General features: G+C 40.3%; 1 protein-coding gene across 1 annotated transcript; it reads right to left on the reverse strand.

Moving 5' to 3' along the window:
• Positions 1–881: 881 nt before the first annotated feature.
• Positions 882–10376, reverse strand: LOC136425601 (uncharacterized). Its single transcript, XM_066414527.1, has 9 exons — positions 8987–10376; positions 8331–8460; positions 7192–7323; positions 6337–6470; positions 4720–4884; positions 4268–4421; positions 3221–3502; positions 2519–2758; positions 882–1903 (listed from the first exon to the last, which is right to left on the reverse strand). The coding sequence occupies exons 1-9, from the start codon at positions 10298–10300 to the stop codon at positions 1104–1106; spliced, it is 3351 nt and encodes a 1116-aa protein (XP_066270624.1). The 5' UTR covers positions 10301–10376; the 3' UTR covers positions 882–1103.
• Between the last annotated feature and the right edge of the window lie 9844 nt (positions 10377–20220).

Here is a 20220-nt window from a genome sequence, read left to right on the forward strand (position 1 = left end):
GACAATGTTTATCAATGTAAAGTAAATACTTCTTGCATATATGAACTTATGGTTTGTTTCTTCTTTTTTGCATCACTTGAAGAGACCTGATAAGTATTTTACAGAAATTGACTCATTCTATTCTATGTGTAAAATGCCTTTTTTCACCTTCCATGTATCTAGAATAATCACAACACAATCAAGACAACAAGGTTTTCTCATATACATACAATTGTATTCATCAAAATCTCTAGAAATTCATACAATTGTCAATTGATAGCTGATTTTATCAATTACAGTTTACAAGTACAGTGAACAACATCTTAAAAGTATATACAAAATATACAGCATTATACTTGTATTGGTAATATCTTTGAAAATGCAGTATCTAAAAATATATATTGAGACTATGCATTGTCTACATTGTTCTATCATTGTATTTACAAAATGTATCTGATTAAAGCACCAGTGATATCTGTTACTATGTACATATATTTTGAATAAAAGTATATTCATTTGACTTGTAGAAATGTACAACAGTAAAATCTGCCATTATGATACATTTCATTTTCACAATGATATGATATTGCCCCAAAAGTCAGTGTTATGTATTGTAACATTGACAATCAAAAATATTTTCACAAAGTTTGTAGGAAACAGTTTTCCTCATTATCACATATCTATAGTATATGAGGTCAAGTCCATTTGATTGTCACATATCATTGTTTTAACAATTTTGTCGTAATATAATCAAATGACAAATTTGGATGTATATCAAAATATACATTGTCATTTGATTATATTACAACAAAATAAACAACTTCAAGATTTCAGTAGTTATATAACTCTTTTAAAAAGTCTGTGCAGTTTTGTACAGTAAAAACAATCAACATACACCGTATTAAAGTGAACATTTCACTATAAAAATCACTGCTGTTTCTTTGATTGCTTCAGCAAGACATTGAAAATTCTGGGCAAAATGGAATTCAAAAGATTTCAGTATGGCACTGATGTTGAAGACTTCAGAAACAGATACACATCCAATATCAAATCAAATACACTGTGTATTGTGTTACAACATTGTATTTTAGATTAGTGCACAGATGAGTTTCTTACTTAAGTTACTATTTTGGTACATGAGGGTTTGTGAAGTTACAGGCTAAACGACTGACACCTCGAGACCAACTCCTTGGCCTGGTGTCTTCAAGTTCCTGTCTATCTGAAGATACTTCATCTGTGTTGCCCTTCACAGAACTAGACTGTACACTATCACTGGGATCTGCATCTAACATTTCACGATCAGTCATTGCAGGGGTAGATTGTACTCTATTGAGGTTTGCATCTAACATTTGAGTCATTGCAACTGATGTAGGTTTTGCAGGGGTAGCTTGCACACTATTACAAGGATTTGTATCTGACATTTGTGTCATTGCAACTGATGTAGGTTTTGCAGGGGCAGATTGTACTCTATCACTGGGATTTGTATCTAACATTTGTGTCATTGCAACTGATGTAGGTTTTGCAGGGGCAGATTGTACACTATCACTAGGATGTGTATCTAACATTTGAGTCATTGCAACTGATGTAGATTTTGCAGGCTGGGCAGATTGTACACTATCACTAGGATTTGTATCTAACATTTGAGTCATTGCAGCAGGTTTTGTAGACTGAACACTATCACTGTCTAACCTTAGGGTTTTTGGTACTGATACAAATGGAGGTTTGGTAGGTGTTTCCTGACTTCCAGCTCTCTCATTACTTTTACCGAGTTCTTTGTCATTATCAGGAGAGCCAGTAGTCGGTACACTGACTACGGAGGGATGGGGGTTTGATGGACAAGAGGCCTCTGTTGTCACTCTGTGCGATGGTTGCTCCGTGTCGTGGGCAGCCACTATTGGATTGGAGTCAGCTGGCAGATCTGAGGCTGGGAAAAGATTCAGCATACATTGATCAGATTTTATAAAATATCATGTAAACATTATCCAAAGATGAATTGGGATATAACATTAATAATGCTACACAAATCCAGACAAACAGTTGTAAAATTGTCACATCTTAAAGTGGAAGTTAAAGTCAAGTTAGAGATAAATCAGGAGTCTCCCAAGAAACAATCCAGCTACCATAACTTACTATGTTTCAAGAAATTGTTGCTGAATGTGCAGTTAAGTTTCCCCTGTCAATCAAAAAGTTGCTGCTTCTCTCAATATGGTGGTACATACATCTCTAAGGAAAGGAATAGGTCCATACTGTCTGGGTCGTTGTATTGTTTGAATTCACAATGTTTTATCAATGTCATGGAAAGTTACAGTGATTAGTTATGAAAAAAAAAACAGTTACTCAAGCAACTGGCTAAAATTTTGAAACAGTCATACAGACATTTTAGACAGCATCAGTTGTCTTTTGTCAGGGAATGCTGTCTGAAACGTCTCACTGTTTCAACATTTTATCCAGTTGCTCGAGTAACTGTTTTTTGCCGTATCTTATTACCTGGATGTCTAGCCTTCATCAACGTATAGTGATTAGTAACTACAATACTTACCCCAATTTGCTATGACCATATCTGGTCCCAGCTCCAGATCCAGACTGTCCATCCCCGAGGCCAGTCCACCCTCCACCTGTCCCCAGGTCCTGTACATGTCCACACTCTGGGACAGGGTCGTGGTGGGGATGAAACTCGGCATCTTCACTAACGGTGGAGCCTGGTCAGTACGACTCCGGCAGGACGTCACAGCGTCTTCTACTACTTGACAGGACCCAACAGGGGTGGTGGCAGGAATGGCTGTGAAATAAGGATTGGGGTGTTCAAAAACTTGTTTTTCCTACAACTCTAGTGAGAACATCTCTACTAGTACTGTACTTGGCCGTAACGAGTTCCAATCTATGATATCATTGAGTGGAACTTGTTACCACCAAGTACAATAAAGGCATCCTCAATAGATAGCTTCAAACAACGCTTACAAATAGCTGCTGCTGTATTGCATACCTGTGAATCTGGTGTGTCACAAAAAAGGGCCATCATACAGATACAGAGTAAAAATGCTTCATTTACCATAAGACAACTTGTTCAAACAAGAATCAAATGTTGTCAAGAAGATAGATAATGGGACAACCACTTTACGTTACACACAGTGACATTTGACCAAAAAAATCACACACCAGATGTAGATACATTGTATTTAATTTTGACTAATGCTTTCAATCAATTATGAACCACCAGAAATGATAAATTTGAAAAAGTTACCTGTTTCTTCCTCCATCTCTAAGTCCTCTAAAAGTCTCCTCATCTTCTCCAAACCCCGGGGGTCAGACACTTCAGTACTGGCCCTGGTGGACTGTGCGCTGTCTGGAGGGAGGGCTGGGGTAAGGGCACGTGCAGGGGGGAGGGGGACACCAGGAGGGGGTGGGGGGACACTGGAAGAAGAAGGGGGGACACCGAGACATGACGCTACTGAAGCCTTGAGACTGCTGGGCTGTAGACTGGGGAAGGAGATATTGTCTTGGATGGAAGTGGCCTGATCAGAGACTGTGAAAAAACAAACATTTCAAACATGTTAGAGATCGTCAGGTATTATCTTAATACTAAATTGTCACACTTCATATACTTCAAGGGGGTGTCCCTGTGGTGTAGTGGTCTGCGCTTCTGTCTCTCACCACATCTGGTTCAAATTACTTGGACCAGAAGGACTGGGGTTCAAGCCCCGGGTAGCACACCTCTGGACAAGAGGTGCATTTAGTCATACCAAAAGACTTTATAAAGATGGCACATACTTCTGAAACAGTACGGAAGTTAAACACACTTCACTGCCAGTGGATTAGCCCCCTGCTACAGTGATTGCACCTCAGTGTGGCCCAGGGCTATGAAACGGAGATGGGCACTGCCCTATACATCAATAATGGTGTGGGAGGATTTTAGCTAAACTTCAACTGTCATAGTCATCAAACGTTGATGAAATATAAATATGTATATGATTGCTATATATCTTGTAGAATATATTATAACTATTAAAACTAGGAGACAATCAGCACCAAGGACAGACTATAAAGGCTACTAACAGAGTGAAAAGTTTTTTGCTCCTGAAGTAGCCTTTTGGAGCAAATTTTCTATTGTTTACAGTGTTAGCCTGCATGGAGAAGGCTAAAGTTCCACAGCCATGAAAAGAAAATTTGACCAAAAAAAGCTAAAAAGGGAAAAAATTACATCACACAGAAATTTGCTTTGGTGTTATGATTACCAATATCAGATAATGTACTGATCAAACTACAATAATACATTGTCTGGTATCCTTACCTTGGTCGTGAGCATTCCATGCCATATCCAGTATAACCTGAGCCTGTGGACGTTTCCTCCAGCAGTGGTTAAAACAGTGGTGAAGGAGACGCTGTAGTGACCCATGGGCAGTATCAGGGATGTCCTCCAGGATTCTCTCAGGGTACGCTCCAATCTGCAAGATAGGAAAAATAGATTTTTCAATCAAGGTAAAGGTCCCATAGCCTTTTTGAGGCCATAGGGGCAGTGGATTCTTAAACAAGGTATTGGAAAGCAAATCCCAACCCTCTCCTTCCACCATGTGAACCTCCTTTTTTACCTCCGCAACCAAAGTGAGGTACCCATTTACAACTGGGTGGAGTAAGGAAAGTAATGTTAAGTAAATCTTTTTTACACTATAAGATCAATTTGTTATAAAAGATAGCTTAAGTGTTTTTTCAAGTCTAACATTTTGGAACATAATTGAGTCTTACAGCATAAAGGAGTTGATAGCTGCGGATGCTTCTGTTGCTGTATTTTTTCCAGGGGTGCTTCCCCGTTAGCATGTGCAGAGTGGTACAGCCCAGACTCCAGATGTCGGTGGTACAGTTATGCTCCTCGCCACGTGCTATCTCAGGACTCATGTGGGTGGGGGTTCCCTGCAACGCACAGTACTTGTTAATCAATTAGTTCCTTATCATGGCTATGCTTACAGCTATATGTATTATTTCTGTAACTTCAAAGCTTCAAAAATAAAAATACAATAAGTTAAACTCAACAAGACCATAGCATGTCCAGGACAAAAGATTTAAAAACTAAAAGTTATGTATACTAAAATACTAAAAGTTATGTTGCAGTAGTCAACCACCAGAGGGCCCAAAATCGACCTTGACCTTTCTTCTCACAACACCTATACATATATCAAATATCATCACAACCCATCCAGTTATTGCTGCGGAAACACATAAACAGAAACCAAAAACTATACCTCCATTTTTCATGGAGGTAAAAACAATAATTTGGCCCAAGTCATTCCCCCTAACGTAACATGACCAGTTTACGTCCGATTTATTCAAAACGTTATTTATCGGATTCCTAAAACCGCGCGGACAGAGCCAAATGTTTAACCCATGGGTAGAAATATTAGCTCTTCTAACAAGAAAATGCATGGTCTGTAAGTTTTTCTCCGCCTGTTTAACGCCGTGCGAGCATGTATTTATACTGGGGTATATGGTGAAGAATTGCACTAGGCTTACCCTTTATCGTCCACCTCAGTATTTTCCCTTCTAGCGCTATGCTTGAAGAACATAGACCGGAAAAAAATGCACAGTAACTGTTGAAAGTAGTCTACAGACAAATGACAGTAAAGTCACTATGTTTGTCCCTCCGCTTGCCCGACGCGATGGAAGAAAACAATTTTTGTATTGTGAATTTCCCCGAAATCAGCGCACGTGGTGTTCACGTGATAAACGCATGGCCATGATGTTATGCCGTACAAAAATGTATCATCTGAGCGGGGGTCGCTAGGTTGTATCAAACCTTCCTAAAACTGGCAAAAGTTTCAAACCTCGAATCACCGTGCATATCAAAGAAAGGTTTAACGTCAGCTACTTTTAAAAGATACTAGCTATCATGTAAGTTAGAAAAACATGATGGAATACGCGGTGTCGAATTACATATGAAATGCGTCATGCATGACGCTTCCGTGCAACTTGTTGTTACTGGTTCAGGAGTTTATTCTGTTATGTCGCTGGACGTAAACCCTTTTAAATGTTTTGTATAATAGAGAGAGATGGCTGAGGATCATACTTATGACGTTCTTTGTTTCTCATGAGAACAGGCTTTGGCATAATACACCGCGACATTTGGACATGACCCAATCTGGACGTAAACTACTCCTGCACGTAATTAGGTCATGTTACGTTACCTATATAGGCGGAATCCTTAATACTTTGTCCATGGCAAAAATAATCTAAGGGACCACCAAAAATGCGATCCTTATGTACAGGTTTGACTGTGTGTAAAATTAGAAATTAACACAAGGCTTTACATCATGTGTAAAATCACCTTTGGTTCCCTGTGTGTAAAAGAAGGCCTTAACACAAAAGTACCTTAGGTTCTCTTTCCTCCTCATTGACCCCCTTATGGCCTTTAGGAATCCTCTTTGCCGACCCAAAGTCGATCAGTTTCACTTGCACCCTGTCTGGAACGGTGTCGCTGCCTCGGCACAACATGGCATTGGCAGCTAGGAGACAAGGAACAAAACACTTAACATTGGACACATGATAAGCACCAAGGACAGGCCTTACATGAAACTGGGGGTTGGAAAGTATGATGTTTAAAGCTATACCCTGTCTGAAACAGTGTCGCTGACTCGGCACAACATGGCATTAGCAGCTAGGAGACAAGAAACAAAACACTCAACATTTGGACACATGATCAGCACCAAGGACAGGCCTTACATGAAACTGGGTGTGTGGAATACATGGTGTTTGAAGGGGAAAAACAACAAGAACACTCAATATTTTGGTATAAATATAACCAAGGACAGGTCATAAAGGATAGTAACAGTGTTTTTTTTTGCAAAAAGGAGTTTCATAACCATAAAATGAAAAAAATTAAAGATTGCAAAGAAATTTGGAACGTTTTCAAAGAAAGCTCGGCAGAAGGCAAGAAACAATTACATTACACACAGATAAAAAAAACTTAGTTACCTAAATTTTTTTCCTATTTTTTTCAGTCAAAATGGTAGTTCACATCAAATGACCACATATAATCCAGCAAACAAATTCACTTTTCAGTATGAGAATTAACTCCTAAAAGGTAATCTTATACCCTTAAACATTTTGTCATAACTGCCACTCCAGTAATAGTTTTATTCAAATTCACAGATACTTAATAAGCAGACCAATCTACGTCCTGCAGTTGATTAGTGAACTATCCCCTAACAATGATATCTGTCCTACCCTTGACATCTCGGTGGACGATCCCCAGGCTGTGCAGGTACACGAGGCCCTCTAGCAGCTGTATAGTGATGAACAGGGCTGTGGGCTCCGACAAACCAGAGTTCTGATTTATTACCCTCTCAACTACTTCATCTGCGGAACAAATGAGAGAGAAAAGTTTCAAATTTTAGGCAACTTTGATCTATGTGTAACAGAACAAAAAAAGGCCTCCAACTACATTTCTACAGAATTCAAGCTTTCTGCATTTTTTGCCATCACTTCAGTGGCTTCAGCCTTACACTGGGAAACTGAAAGATAACTTCATATTCACAGACAATGACTAAATAAAGGAAAAGTAATGGACAAAAGTCTGGCTCAGTCAAAATTGGTAGGCCCTGATGTTTTCATAAACAAGCTCTTTTCATCACACATTCTAATGCTTTAAAGGGCATAAGACACCTAAATACAACATTGCCTTATTATCTGAAATAGGAATAGCATTATTGAAGGAATATAAACGTTTAAAACAAATACACACCCTTCTGATGTTATCTAACATTGAACCATCAGAAACCTTACTTCCATGGATCCAGCTCTTTATTCTTATCTGATCTTCTCACCAGGTGATTACATTAATCAGTGACTAATGCCAGCTCATGACGTCACAAGGAAGACGGCAGCCGGTTCGGAACCTTACACAACGACTTGCGAAAAAACATTATATAATGAGCAAACAGTGCTTGATTATCGTGATAACATTTGATTAAAGGACATAACAATATCTATTTTGTTTCCTTGTAAAAATAACGTTCTTTCCGAGCCGTTGTGCAAAGTTCCAAATCGGCTGCCACGTTCGTGTGTGACGTCATGAGCTGGCAAGTCACTCTTTAATGTAATTACCTGGTGGGAAGAATCAAGAGCTGGAGGTATGATGTTTTCATGGTTCGATGCTCAATAACATCCCAAGTGTGAATATTTTGTGAAAATTTCTATATTATTAAACAATATCATTATGTTTTATGTAATTTCCGGAAATTCTTAATGTTTATGTTATTGGTGTCTTATACACTTTAAATAAGGGTACATTCAAGTGGAAGTAAACCTTCATAATATTTTCAACAAATTCTCTAAACAATCATCCCTGAGATTTGAGGACTTACCCCCCAGATACTCTGTGCAGATGTGCATGGTGTTCCCATCCCTCACCACAGCCAGGAGCTTCACCACAGCAGAGTGGTCCAGCTGGGCCAGGATGTTCACTTCATCTGCTTCAAACTTCACCATGTCCACCTGGATAACAGTAACAGCATTTTCGGGCACAAATGACTCAGTGACAATTGATTCAGTGAAAACTATATAAGGCTTTAAAAAAACATGAAATTGTCAAGCAAGATTATCAATCGTAGAGTCTCTGACCATTTCATATTTAATAGTGAGTATAGAATTAAATACATGAGTAGGAACATTTATCATAAACCGAATTAGACAACTAACCACCTGCTGAAAACACAGGCACTACCTGTTAAATCCTGTTGCCAAGTTATACATATACATGTAGAATACAACACCGGCCGTGAACATTGTATCTTATCTAGTTTATACCCACCCGGAAAAACACACATTTCAATGCGAAATGCGCCAGAAGTTGAGAAAATTTTGTATCCTCAAACAAACCATAACATTGTAACAAAAAAATTCCTACATCCGAATCCAGAATCCAAATTTTTGACAGCGGTACACATAAAGTGAATGATTGTATGGAAGCCTGCAGGTCCCGAGGTATGACATAAACCGTCTTATAAACATATTCTCTCACCTTCTTCACTGCAAAGTAAGGCTGCGGCTGTCCCAGATGAACTGTTCCAAACGTACCCTGCCCAACGGCCCCGATGTCGTCCCAGGTCCACGCTATGTTGTCCAAGAAGAACCCGTCCCTTCCCTCTGGCACCCTACCATCCTCCCTCAACTGTTCCCACACCTTACAGTAGTGTCCAACTTGGGACGGGCTTATAGTATGGATCTGTCTGCTGGTTCCAGAACTTTCTGATGATAAACTGTCGTCATTTACATCTCTTGCATTGTTAACAGCCAAGGATGTTGGCCTTTCAATACGACTCGATTCTTCCTCTCTGTCTTCTACGTATACTACAGACCCCTCTTCTAGTTCTCTTTCTGAACCACGCTCCGAGGCATTTTGTTTTGCCCTTCGGAGAAAGTCTTGGAAAAGCCTTATCACTTCATTGTATTGGCTACAAGATTGTGCTGCGTTTTTATGCGCCATGTCTAGTCGGATAGCCAGGTTTTCTGTGTCGGACCCTGAGTGGTGTTCTCCTCTGAGTTGGTGCGCTGCGATCCTCTGTAGAGTGGTGGATGCATCTTGGAGGTTACTGACTACAAGGGTGTGGTTTCTGTGATGGTGTTGTAGCTCCTTCACTTTGTCTTCTGCTTCCTTTATCAACATCAGGTCATCGTCCTCCTGGTCGTTGACCCCTTCATCATCTACATAATCTTTTCCTAGCTTCCCTGATTGGCCCTCTGCTCCAAAAACTGCAGTGTCATCATCAACATCTTTTACTTTCTTCAATCCCTTTTCACTGCCTTGGTCATCTTCTCCCTCTAAGGAGTCTAAGTCAGGGCCTTCTTGCTCCTCGGAACTTTCACTTTGCTCCTCAACGTCCTGCTCAAGATTTAAGGATTCAGTGTCTTGGTCCTCTTCTCCTCCTAAAGTTTCAGCCTCTTCCTCCTCCTCCATCTGTGGTCCATACATAGCTAAGTCATCCTTAACAAAGTCTTTGGCTGTCGCCAATGCTGCTTTATCCTCTGTAGTGTCAAGTACAAGTACCGGGTACTTAACTGTATCTTTAGTTCCTTCTTTGGCTACAGTATTTTGAGAAGTCCCGGTATCCTTAGCTGTAGCTAAAGCCAGTTTATCTTCTTCACTTTGGTCCAGAGCTGAGCCTTGAAACTCCTCCTCATTGCGAACAGTTTCTGTCACGTCTTTTTGTAGAGAGGTACATGAAGTTGTGTCTAAGTCTCCTGCATTTTGGATCGGATCATTTTTGTCATTGGTTGTTGGAGACTGAAGTAAGCTGTCTCCAGCTCCATCTGGAGGCTCTCTCTCCATCTCCATACTGATTTAATTTTAAAAAATGGAGTTTGTAGGAAAAATGGAGTTTGTAGAAATCTGTGGGGTGACATAGAAAGTGTGATATTAGTGAAAAAACATTCCCACAACTACAAACAGTACTGTAACAGTTCTAAAATCTATCATCAGGCGGCATTATGAAAGGTATGTAGTCCCATAGCCTCTTTGAGGCCATAGGGGCAGTGGGTTGTTAGCTATAATGTCTAGGGCGTGGTGTTGAAAGGAAGAGCCCATCCCTCTCCTTCCACTGCCTTTTACCTCCCCAACCAAAGTCAGGTACCCATTTTTACCACAGGAATTAAACCTGGGGCCTCTCGATCTCGCATCTGCTTGCCTACTAGTAGCCAGACTTAAAGGTATAATGCTTTTATTTAAAGACCATACACCCTTACAAGTGTGCCATCGGCAGTCAAGTGGTTCTATTAAGCATGCTGACACACACACAGGATCAAGAGGTCATGGGTTTGATTCCTGATGTAGACATTGTGTACTTGGGAAAGACACTCAACACATGTACTAGTACTACTACTAGTACAGCATTCCTCACTTAACCCAGGTGTTAATAGGTTGTCTTTGATTTGGGAGGCAAAAAGGTAGAAGGAAAGGGATGGGCTCCGCCTTCCAATACCGTGCTCTTGAAGGCACAGTGGATAACAACCTACTGCTGCTACGGCCTCAAAATGGGAACGTTACTTATTACCTCCCTACAAGGGATAGGACGCAACCAAGATTTCAACCCCAACCTCCTGTCCTTGATAGGGGGATCACTAAATACAAAAACTGTACTAAAAGCATTACTTAAGTGGCAAAGAAAGCTGTAAATATCCGTAAATGACAGATACCAGTTTGTTAGACACTTAAAAAGGTACTACTAGTTTATAACTGAGGCTACTAACAACGGACTTACTGAAACAAACATGCAAAAGTGTACAACACAAATGACAAGTATTACTTGACATACGTCCTTGGACATTTCAACTGTCGCATACAGTCAATACAAGTAATCAATTTGTGGTTATTTTGGTACATATGTATCCTTCAAATAGGTAAACAACTCACTTCCTCATACGAATTCTACCAACTTTCATTTTCTCTTCCAACACTTTCTACTTAGTCCTTATAATTCACCTGTAACATACCTGTGCAACACCTGGGACAAGTTCTGTCACTTTCTTTAACCTGTCCTTCCAGCAAAAATCTAATTTTTCTTCAGAAAAGTTGTATTATGACCTTTCTTTATAAACTTGACTAGGAACAAAATGGCGGTGTGGAATCCCCTCAGTAACACAAAGTCACCTGACCATGACGTTTGCACAATGTTTGGTACACCTTTTGTTGTCGACTGAAAGGTCAAAAGGCAACCAATGGGATTGGAGATCTTTCAAATCAGGTCACCTGTTGATTACATCACATACAAAGGGCTAAGCTTGCTTCAATCACTCTAAGAAAAGAGTGGCATTTAATTTCAAATGACAACTTTCCACTGGAGGCTAATTTAGTTAAATGAATTATTTCAGTTTAACATAACACAAAGGTCACAGCTTTAACCTTTAGCACACTGAAGTAGCCATTTGGCACCTGATTTCCTATTGGTTACAGAGTTAGGCAGCAGGGAGAAGGTTAAACAATGCCAGTGGAGTTTGATTGCAAAGGTTCAATACTCGTTTGACAATTCAAATTCATCATAAAGTTAGAATTGGGAACAGTTCTCATTAAACCTAGAGCTTACATTCATATTTATTGCTGATATGTACAGCAAAGGTGAAATCAGTGAGTGTCTTTCAAATATATTCAAACTATAAAACTCACGAGAATTTTTGTACTGGCCTTTAGGCCTGAGTATTACTTAGTGTTGTTTGAAAAACTAAAAAGTTAGCTTTTTACAGGTTTCAACAATAAGAGATATCTGGAGGCCAAGAAATATCAAGAGGGAATAGTTTGTGCCCAAGGAGTGTGTGTATGTACATGTATGTGATCAAATTCTATGGATTCAGAGGGTGGAGGTTCTAACCCCGTTCTGGCTCAATGTGAGGGTCATTGTAATGGTCATTTCGGATGGTGACGTAAAGTCAGCGGCCCCGTGTATGCAAGGGCGTCAAACATCTGTACGTAAAAGAACCCAACACACTTATTTATAATTCAGAAGAGCTAATAACGGTCACGTTGCAATGTGCTTGGCACATTAAGTTGATTAACACAACACAACCTGAAATTTCATCTAGCTTCAACTCGATTCGCGCCCTTCAATAAATAGTTCAGACGTCGACACAGAAATCTTGTTATCATTTTAACTTGCTTACACATTTACTTTATATACTTATAGATACTTACTTACAGAAATCAGACAACTAGAAAGTCTACAAACCGTGAAAAGAGACAGTATTGGAGGTCCTTATTATGTGCTCAGGCGATCTAAAAATCTCTTTCTTCCTGGTTCAGCTACTTTCGGAAGGTCAAGGGGTAAAGGTCAGTTTCACCACTTTTATCAGGGTCACATTTCCAATCCGGTGTCCGGCTGGGGCAGTTTGCGGGAACGAGAAGTATGATATAAAAGACAACAAAAAAAACGCACAAAACTTAAAAAGAGAAGAAAGTATAGTCATGAGCATAAATTGTGTATATGTCTTGATACACTGACTTTTATTTTTTGTTCCCGCAAACAGCCCGGCCGGGCCCCGGTTTGGATATGTGACACTCATTAGGCCATATGTTGATTTGATTATATGGATGACATCCTTTGGGCTCTGATGCGAGCGTGCGAATAAAATGAAAAGGTTGGTCCAAGGCAGGTCAGGAAGGATGAACAAAACTAAACACACAGCGTATGGCATTTTTGTTATTTCAAAACTTCTTCTTTTACTTTGGAATTGACTTTGGACATTCTATACAACATTCATTCTCTGTTGACTCTATTTAATTTACCGTGTGATGCTGTGTGTGAGATATTGCTAGTTATTTAGAAAATGTGTTAATATAAATGCCAACAATCATAATTGACTTGGCCACCAATTCTTTCCTAGGTCAAATCAAGGAAGTTTTATCAACCTCCTTGGTCAAATATACTGACTGTGTGAATATGTTAATTGTTCATCGAGTTTCTGATTTGTATGAAACAGAAGTAACGTTACATACGTTTTATTCATGTTAATTTGATGCTCTTCCATTCCCTTTCAAAGCAGTTAACTGAAATATCGAGAGTACTAACTGTAGAACTTTAAATACAATGGACCTTAGAATCATCGGCGGTACAAAACTGAATAGAAACCTTAAATCTGCTTGGGGATTTTCTTTCCCGCTTCCCAAAACAAATTGATATAGAAATAGCCCAATCCACTATTTTACACACTTTACTAAACACATACGGACAGCCCAGCGATTCTGCGATTTGAGTTGAGTTAGTATTACTGTGTTATTATTGTAATGTTTTACACGCACTGTTCATAGTGGTAATTCGTTCAATATCCCTTGTATAAGTATCCCTTCTGACATACCTTTGTAGAGCATATTTGTACGCAAAGTGATTGTCCTATCTGTAACATGTTGATTTTATTTGTTTAGACCACACCATCTTAATTTCATGGATGACGTCCGCGCGCGCATTGATTTTCGCCTGTTCTCAAAAAAACAAAACAAAAATCACCTCCTCCAAGGCTCCATGGCACTCCGGAACTTGCCGACTCATATTGACGCAAAAGGCTAGCATTGTGCCGGCTTGTCGTTAACCCCAAAATACGTCAGCATCAAAGTTCACAGGTAAACTGGGGGCGTACATGTAATTGTGGATTGGTATGCCATCGACTTTGGAGAGGGGGATGTTACGTTTACGCAGTTGTAGCGCAGACAAGTTTCAAAAACGTCATGTCCAGAGTGGCTCTCATACGTTTCTTTTGCAACGATGAGAGAAACGTGAGAGCAGACATTGATATAGAGGTCTCACAGCGAGATTTGTATGAACTATGGAATGCTTAATATGGAGTCCAATGTCATGTTGAAACTGCCCTTATAAGTATTCTCATCAATCATATATCATCAACAGTCCTTTGAGCCAAATACCTTCTAATAGTGTACTTCTTTGATAGTTCTTGTCAATATATCAAACATCGATCAGGTCAGCTAAGATGTCTGCCAAGATGAACCAGACAACCTACATGTACCTCCTATAAATAAAGACTTGTTGCTTGTTTGATACACTGTGTTCTGCAGTTAAATTAGCAATACCAGCTTTGTAGTTCTTTTTTTGGCTGGATTTTTCTTTTTTTTCGCCCTCTCGCATTAGTTTTGGGGTCTCCAGAGGACGTCATCCATAAAATTAAGATGGTGTGGCCTTACTATGATTTGTGAAGTTTTAAACCTAAGTACGTAATTTGACATCCTTTACTAACGCTGCCATGTACTTGGAGATTGTACATTCAATCAATCAATAAACAAATGTTATTATTATAATCCATTCACCCTTCTCTAATATCCCAGTCGAGCAAAACAAATATTCGAGCAATTGGCATGTGCGTTAAGCAACATTTTTTATTGCTAAGAACTTGATACCCTATCCGCCGACTTATAAACCGACATACTAGTAAATACCATAACACTGCCTTTCCATTGGATGGTGACCGTTTAATGAGTGACCAAAATTGGATTTTATCATACAATCCAATATGTTTTTAGAATATGATTTGACAGACAGACGGCAACCAACACACATAACGTGAAAAATACATTTTTACCTTCACCAGGAAGGTAGCTGCTTTTTTGAAGGGGAATTTCTTTTTTTGAATACGATCCATAATGAAAAAGTATAATTTGAATGTTCAGTCGGCAATTGCAACTATGAATGGGTCCTTATGATATTTCGTACGTGAATAGGATCTGGAAAACGAAGATCAAGTGCGATAATGCGGCTTTCTAAGGTACTGCAGCAAAACTTCCGGTTTTTGTATCTCGTGTTCTGAACATGCCATGGTCGTGATGTTTATGTTGTAGACAATGAATTCGTAATGAGAATGAGATTTCAAGTGGTCTCTCAGTGGTTGCTCAATGGTCGCCGCCTTAGTGGAAAGTGGAAACTACTACATTTAACACGTCATATACAATTTGTCGGCCCTGTGGTTGAAGATGTTATTATATAAGCTGGCCAGCCAGCAAATGCATTTCTTGTAGAGAAAACTGCATTTATCGTATATGTAGCATCTGTGGTGTCTCTGGTGCCCTACACTACTAAGTTTTAACTTTTTTCTTTGTTTTAAAAATGTAAAATCTTAGAAAATTTAAGATTTTGAAAATGTTGTGCCCAGTGTGTCTCTCTGGTGCCATACACTACTAAGTTTGAACATCTTTCTTTGTTTTAAAAATCTAAAATCTTAGAAAATGTAAGATTTTGAAAATGTTGTGCCCAGTGTACGTGTCTCTCGGTACGGGACGGTTTAGAAGGGCAGGGGGTAGCACCAGCACCCCTGGCGGCCGTCCCCGCGGTCGTTCCCGTCACCGGGCCGGTGGAAGATCCCGATGATGAACGGGTATCGAAGGTAGCCACCACGGCACATCAGCATGCAGCACCGCGGACCACGGCCTGAAATAGAAACAGAAGGTGAGGTAACGTAACAAATTTGTTTGATGATCAAAAAAGAACTTGAAAGAAATCTACAAACAGATCAAGGTTTCAGATGATCAGTGAAGTTTCTTAACGTCAGGACACTTCACAACAGCAACAAGATAAGCGGGGGGGGGGGGGGGATGGGTAGGCCTTAACACCACTTCTTCCCGAGTCCAAAATTAAGCCGGGTATCTGCGACAAATTACGAAGGGCATTCGCCAATTGACGCAAACCGGCGCCTATTTGTCGCCTGAAATTGCGATTGTTTTTATTATTTTGTGTTTGTGTGTGTGTGTGTGTGTGTGTGTGTGTGTGTGTGTGTGTGTGTGTGGTGTGTGTGTGTGTGTGTGTGTGTGTGTGTGTGTGTGTGGTGTGTGTGTGTGTGTGTGTGTGTGTGTGTGTGTGTGCGTGTGTGATGTTCGAAACATTCGCAATTTCAGGCAACACATTCGCGCCGACTGGCACCGGCTTGCGCCAATGCCTTTCGCAATTTGGCACAATTAGGCGTAATTAGGCACAGCTCACCAAGACCATGCATGGTGAACTGGGAAATAGATGATGAAGAGACCGTCTGGTGACTGTAAAATTCGAAAAATGAAATGAATTTGTTCGACAAAAGTCCATTATAGATCTAGCATGGCGGCAACATACATTTCCGCCCCCGTTGAGATTTGTAGTTCCGTTTGCTCAGTGCGGGAGCGTCCTCCACCGCACCGGCTGCTTCTATGCTATCGTCTTCCACCAGGCCGGCTGCTTCAAGGCTATCGTCTTCCAACGCCCCCTGGAAAAGAATCATACAATTTGTTATTTGATTTCTTTTTGCCACAGGCGATGTTCCGCTAATTAATGTTAATGGAGGCTACAGCATTGGGCCATACATGCTGCAATGATTGTACAAATATCACATATAACGAGGAGAAGATTTAACTCACCAATAGGTATCCGGATGCTTCGGTCTCAGGTTCGAATCCGTTCCCCTCTCCTGTGCAGAAACATGAATATGTTTATTTGACGACGCGCGTAATTGCGTGATTTGCAACAGAACTGAGTCAGCTTACAGATGTGATTTATGTGGCAGAGACTGCCATTCTCGTATAGGGCTGTTTAGCCATAGACGACGCTGTAGGGCTGTTGTGAATCAGGATTTCACCATGGTCAATACTGACCAACGGAGGCCATATGATGAATTGCGTGATAGGTCTGTGACGCGCCGAAATAAAGCATAAGCATAGGGCACAAAAGAAACTATTTCTAACAATAGTGGTCGGACAAAGTTAGCCTGGGTGCCAACCTATTTCTACCGGGGACACCTATACTAGTACTCGCTACCCGAAATATATTTTTTTGGGTAGCGAGTGTAGGAGCCTCCGGTAGAAATAGGAAGGCGCCCAGGCTAGGACAAAGGTATCTTTGTGATTCTAACATGTACAGGTTACTAGTAACACATCTCATTCAGTGCAATATAGGAGTCTGCATAATGCAAATTCCCGCTGTCCGGGGCTTATTATGGCCCCTACCCGGGACCAATTGACCGCTATAGGCGCGATTCAATGAGGATAGCACTATAGGAATTAGCTAAAAACGAAATCACGATGTAGCTCGACTGCAATCCATCGCCAAAAGTGTCCTGCGTTACTTCCTGACGGTGTGTGTAAATCCGCCCCGACATCTCGGCCCATATGTCGGCGGTGTCGGGGAAAACGGTTTACAAATAGAGCCATATATTTCAGCGGATTTCGGCGATGTCGAAAAAAGGTGTGTATAAACTGGGTCTAAGACAGGTACAGCGCGGTCTCGGCCGTCGTACGATTTTGATGTCGGTAGAATTTTTAAGCAAGTTATGACAAAACCAACCTCCGACAGGGATCTAAAATAGCCTTTTCCGTCACAAGACCGTTGAAATCTGTGCAACACTTGCACGACGATCCCAAGAAGTGCCTTCAGTCTGCGATCGTACGCGTACGTTGGTACTAGTATCTGATGTCGGATTTAAGTTCGACGCGCTGAACATATAATTGCAAATCAGCGTACAACCGACGAGAATAGAATTATATAAAGTGACAGTCGAAGCCGTGAAAGGTGCTGTTATCTTTTACCGGCTCGGAGATTAGTGATAGCTAGGGAAGGGAGAGGTGAGAGTGATCATGTAAGAAGTGAGCGATACAACTAATTAGATAAAGAAATCCAAAAGAAGACATTATTCTGATATGGTACTTACCCGGAAAGGCAGAGACGACTGCAACGACGATAAAAGCAAGCACCAGAGATGCCATTTCAACTACAGCGATGAGCTAGCAGGGCTTGTAATGATGAGTGAAGTCAAAGTGATAGAATACCGTTTTCCCAGTCACTGTCTTATATACACGTACCTATAGCTACGTACCCACACACGTGATACGATTTTATGAAGAGGCGGAGCAAGAACGAAAGAGAGATTTTTCAAGACGTCATCAGACTGCTTACCTAAGGTACCTGTGACATCTGAAACCACATCCTGCTTGTGTCTGGACATAAAAGGCCAAAATACGACCTGATTTACTTGGAAGACAAGTATCAAAACTTGGGCAAAGACAAAGTTTCTTTTTTCACGCCAATATCAAAGCCGGGTGAAAATATTCTATTTTTTCTCTTTCTCTTCTTTTTATGACATTCCCTCTCTATATGTAACGCAACCCAGCTCGGCTTCGCCATATGGATCAGATTCCGTGGATCCTGGGGTCACGGTTCGATCCTATGGTCGACTCTAGCTTGGACATGTTGTAAGGGATTGCATTCGTCATTTCGGATGGCGACGTAAAGCCGGTGGCCCCGTGTATGAGGGAGCTTCGCCGTGCAGTTGCGCGAACAGCCCGAGATCATATACCCGAGCTCCCTTCAGGGATGTGTGTCACATTTCATTTAATTCATTTCATATAGAGAGAAAGAAAGAAAGAAAGATAGATAGATAGATAGATAGATAGATAGATAGATAGATAGATAGATAGATAGATAGATAGATAGATAGATAGATAGATAGAGAGAGAGAGAGAGATAGATAGATAGATAGATAGATAGATAGATAGATAGATAGATACTAGTAGATAGATAGATAGATAGATAGATAGATAGATAGATAGATAGATAGATAGATAGATAGATAGATAGATAGATAGATAGATAGATAGATAGATAGATAGATAGATAGATGTGCGCACTGTCTTGTATATATGACGTGATTGACTGAAACAGTGAAAGAGAAAACTAACTCTAAGAAACTTTGTTTGCTGGCTTGAAAATTTCTCAAGAGAAAAAAAAAGAGATAAAGAAAAAATATTTCACCCGGTATAGATCTCGGCGTGAAAATCAACTTTGTCTTCTAATTCTTTGCCCCAGCTGCAGTTTCAATAATTAAGTGGCCGAGTTTCATGACAAAATCCGTTTGCTCCAAGGAATGAATATATTATCCCGCTAATAAGGAAAAACCCTTTTGCTTCTAACGAAATGTCCCCCTCGGGAAAAAAGCCCGGTCTGAATAGGATACATGAAACCTTTTCAGACTTGCCTACATACACTTCATGACTCTGTTTGCTGGTTTAAAAATTTATGGAAGAGAAAAAAAGAGAGAAAGAGGAAATATTTTCACCCGGTATAGATGGATCTCCAGTCTCTACCAGACTAACCGCGTCGGCTATAGAGAGAACATTTGCCGGGGGACTTTGGCCATGGAGGATAACATTCAATATTGGAGCCGGCTATCTCCATAGCCGACCCCCTTCATACAGTTGACTCTATTTGGCCAATTTCTCCTATTTTCCCAGCGACCCGTAGAGCCTAATAGATCTCGGCGTTAGAAAACAACTTTGTCTTTGAATTCTTTGCCTTAGTTTCAATACTTACCTATCAAGTAACCTAGTTTCATGGCAAAATCGTCTTGAATAACAAGACTCATTGACGTCACAGTGGACTGAGGCAAGAATTTTGATGGCGTCTTGAAACGCCTCTCATCAGTTCTTGTCCCTCCAGGCTCTCTATGATTGCTGATTATATTCTTTTGCTCCGAGGAATGAAAATATCACCGCCCACATGATGGCTAATAAGGACGTCCGTTTAGCTTTTGGTTCTAACGAACTGTCGCTGGTGGGAAAAAGAGCCCGGTTTGAATAGGATACATTTAACCTTTTCAGACTTGCCCGCCCACTTAAACCTTTTCAGACTTTCCCGACTTTCATGACTCTGAAATACAGTAAGAAAACCTGGCAGTAATCAAGAAAACAGCTTCCATTCCAATATATGAATTGAAAACTTAGCAAAACGTAATTTACGTATCGTAATATGA

This window comes from Branchiostoma lanceolatum, chromosome 19, assembly GCF_035083965.1.
Source record: "Branchiostoma lanceolatum isolate klBraLanc5 chromosome 19, klBraLanc5.hap2, whole genome shotgun sequence".
In the NCBI taxonomy this organism is placed as follows: Eukaryota; Metazoa; Chordata; class Leptocardii; order Amphioxiformes; family Branchiostomatidae; genus Branchiostoma; species Branchiostoma lanceolatum.

What these genes read in the sequence shown, in the direction of transcription:
- LOC136425601 (XM_066414527.1), bottom strand. Translation starts at nt 10,300, where the DNA reads ATGGAGATGGAGAGAGAGCCTCCAGATGGAGCTGGAGACAGCTTACTT. An exon ending in CTGCACAGAGTATCTGGGGG is followed by an intron (nt 7,324 to 8,330) that starts GTAAGTCCTCAA and finishes TTTGTTCCGCAG; the next exon opens with ATGAAGTAGTTGAGAGGGTA. An exon ending in GCTATCAACTCCTTTATGCT is followed by an intron (nt 4,422 to 4,719) that starts GTAAGACTCAAT and finishes CCTATCTTGCAG; the next exon opens with ATTGGAGCGTACCCTGAGAG.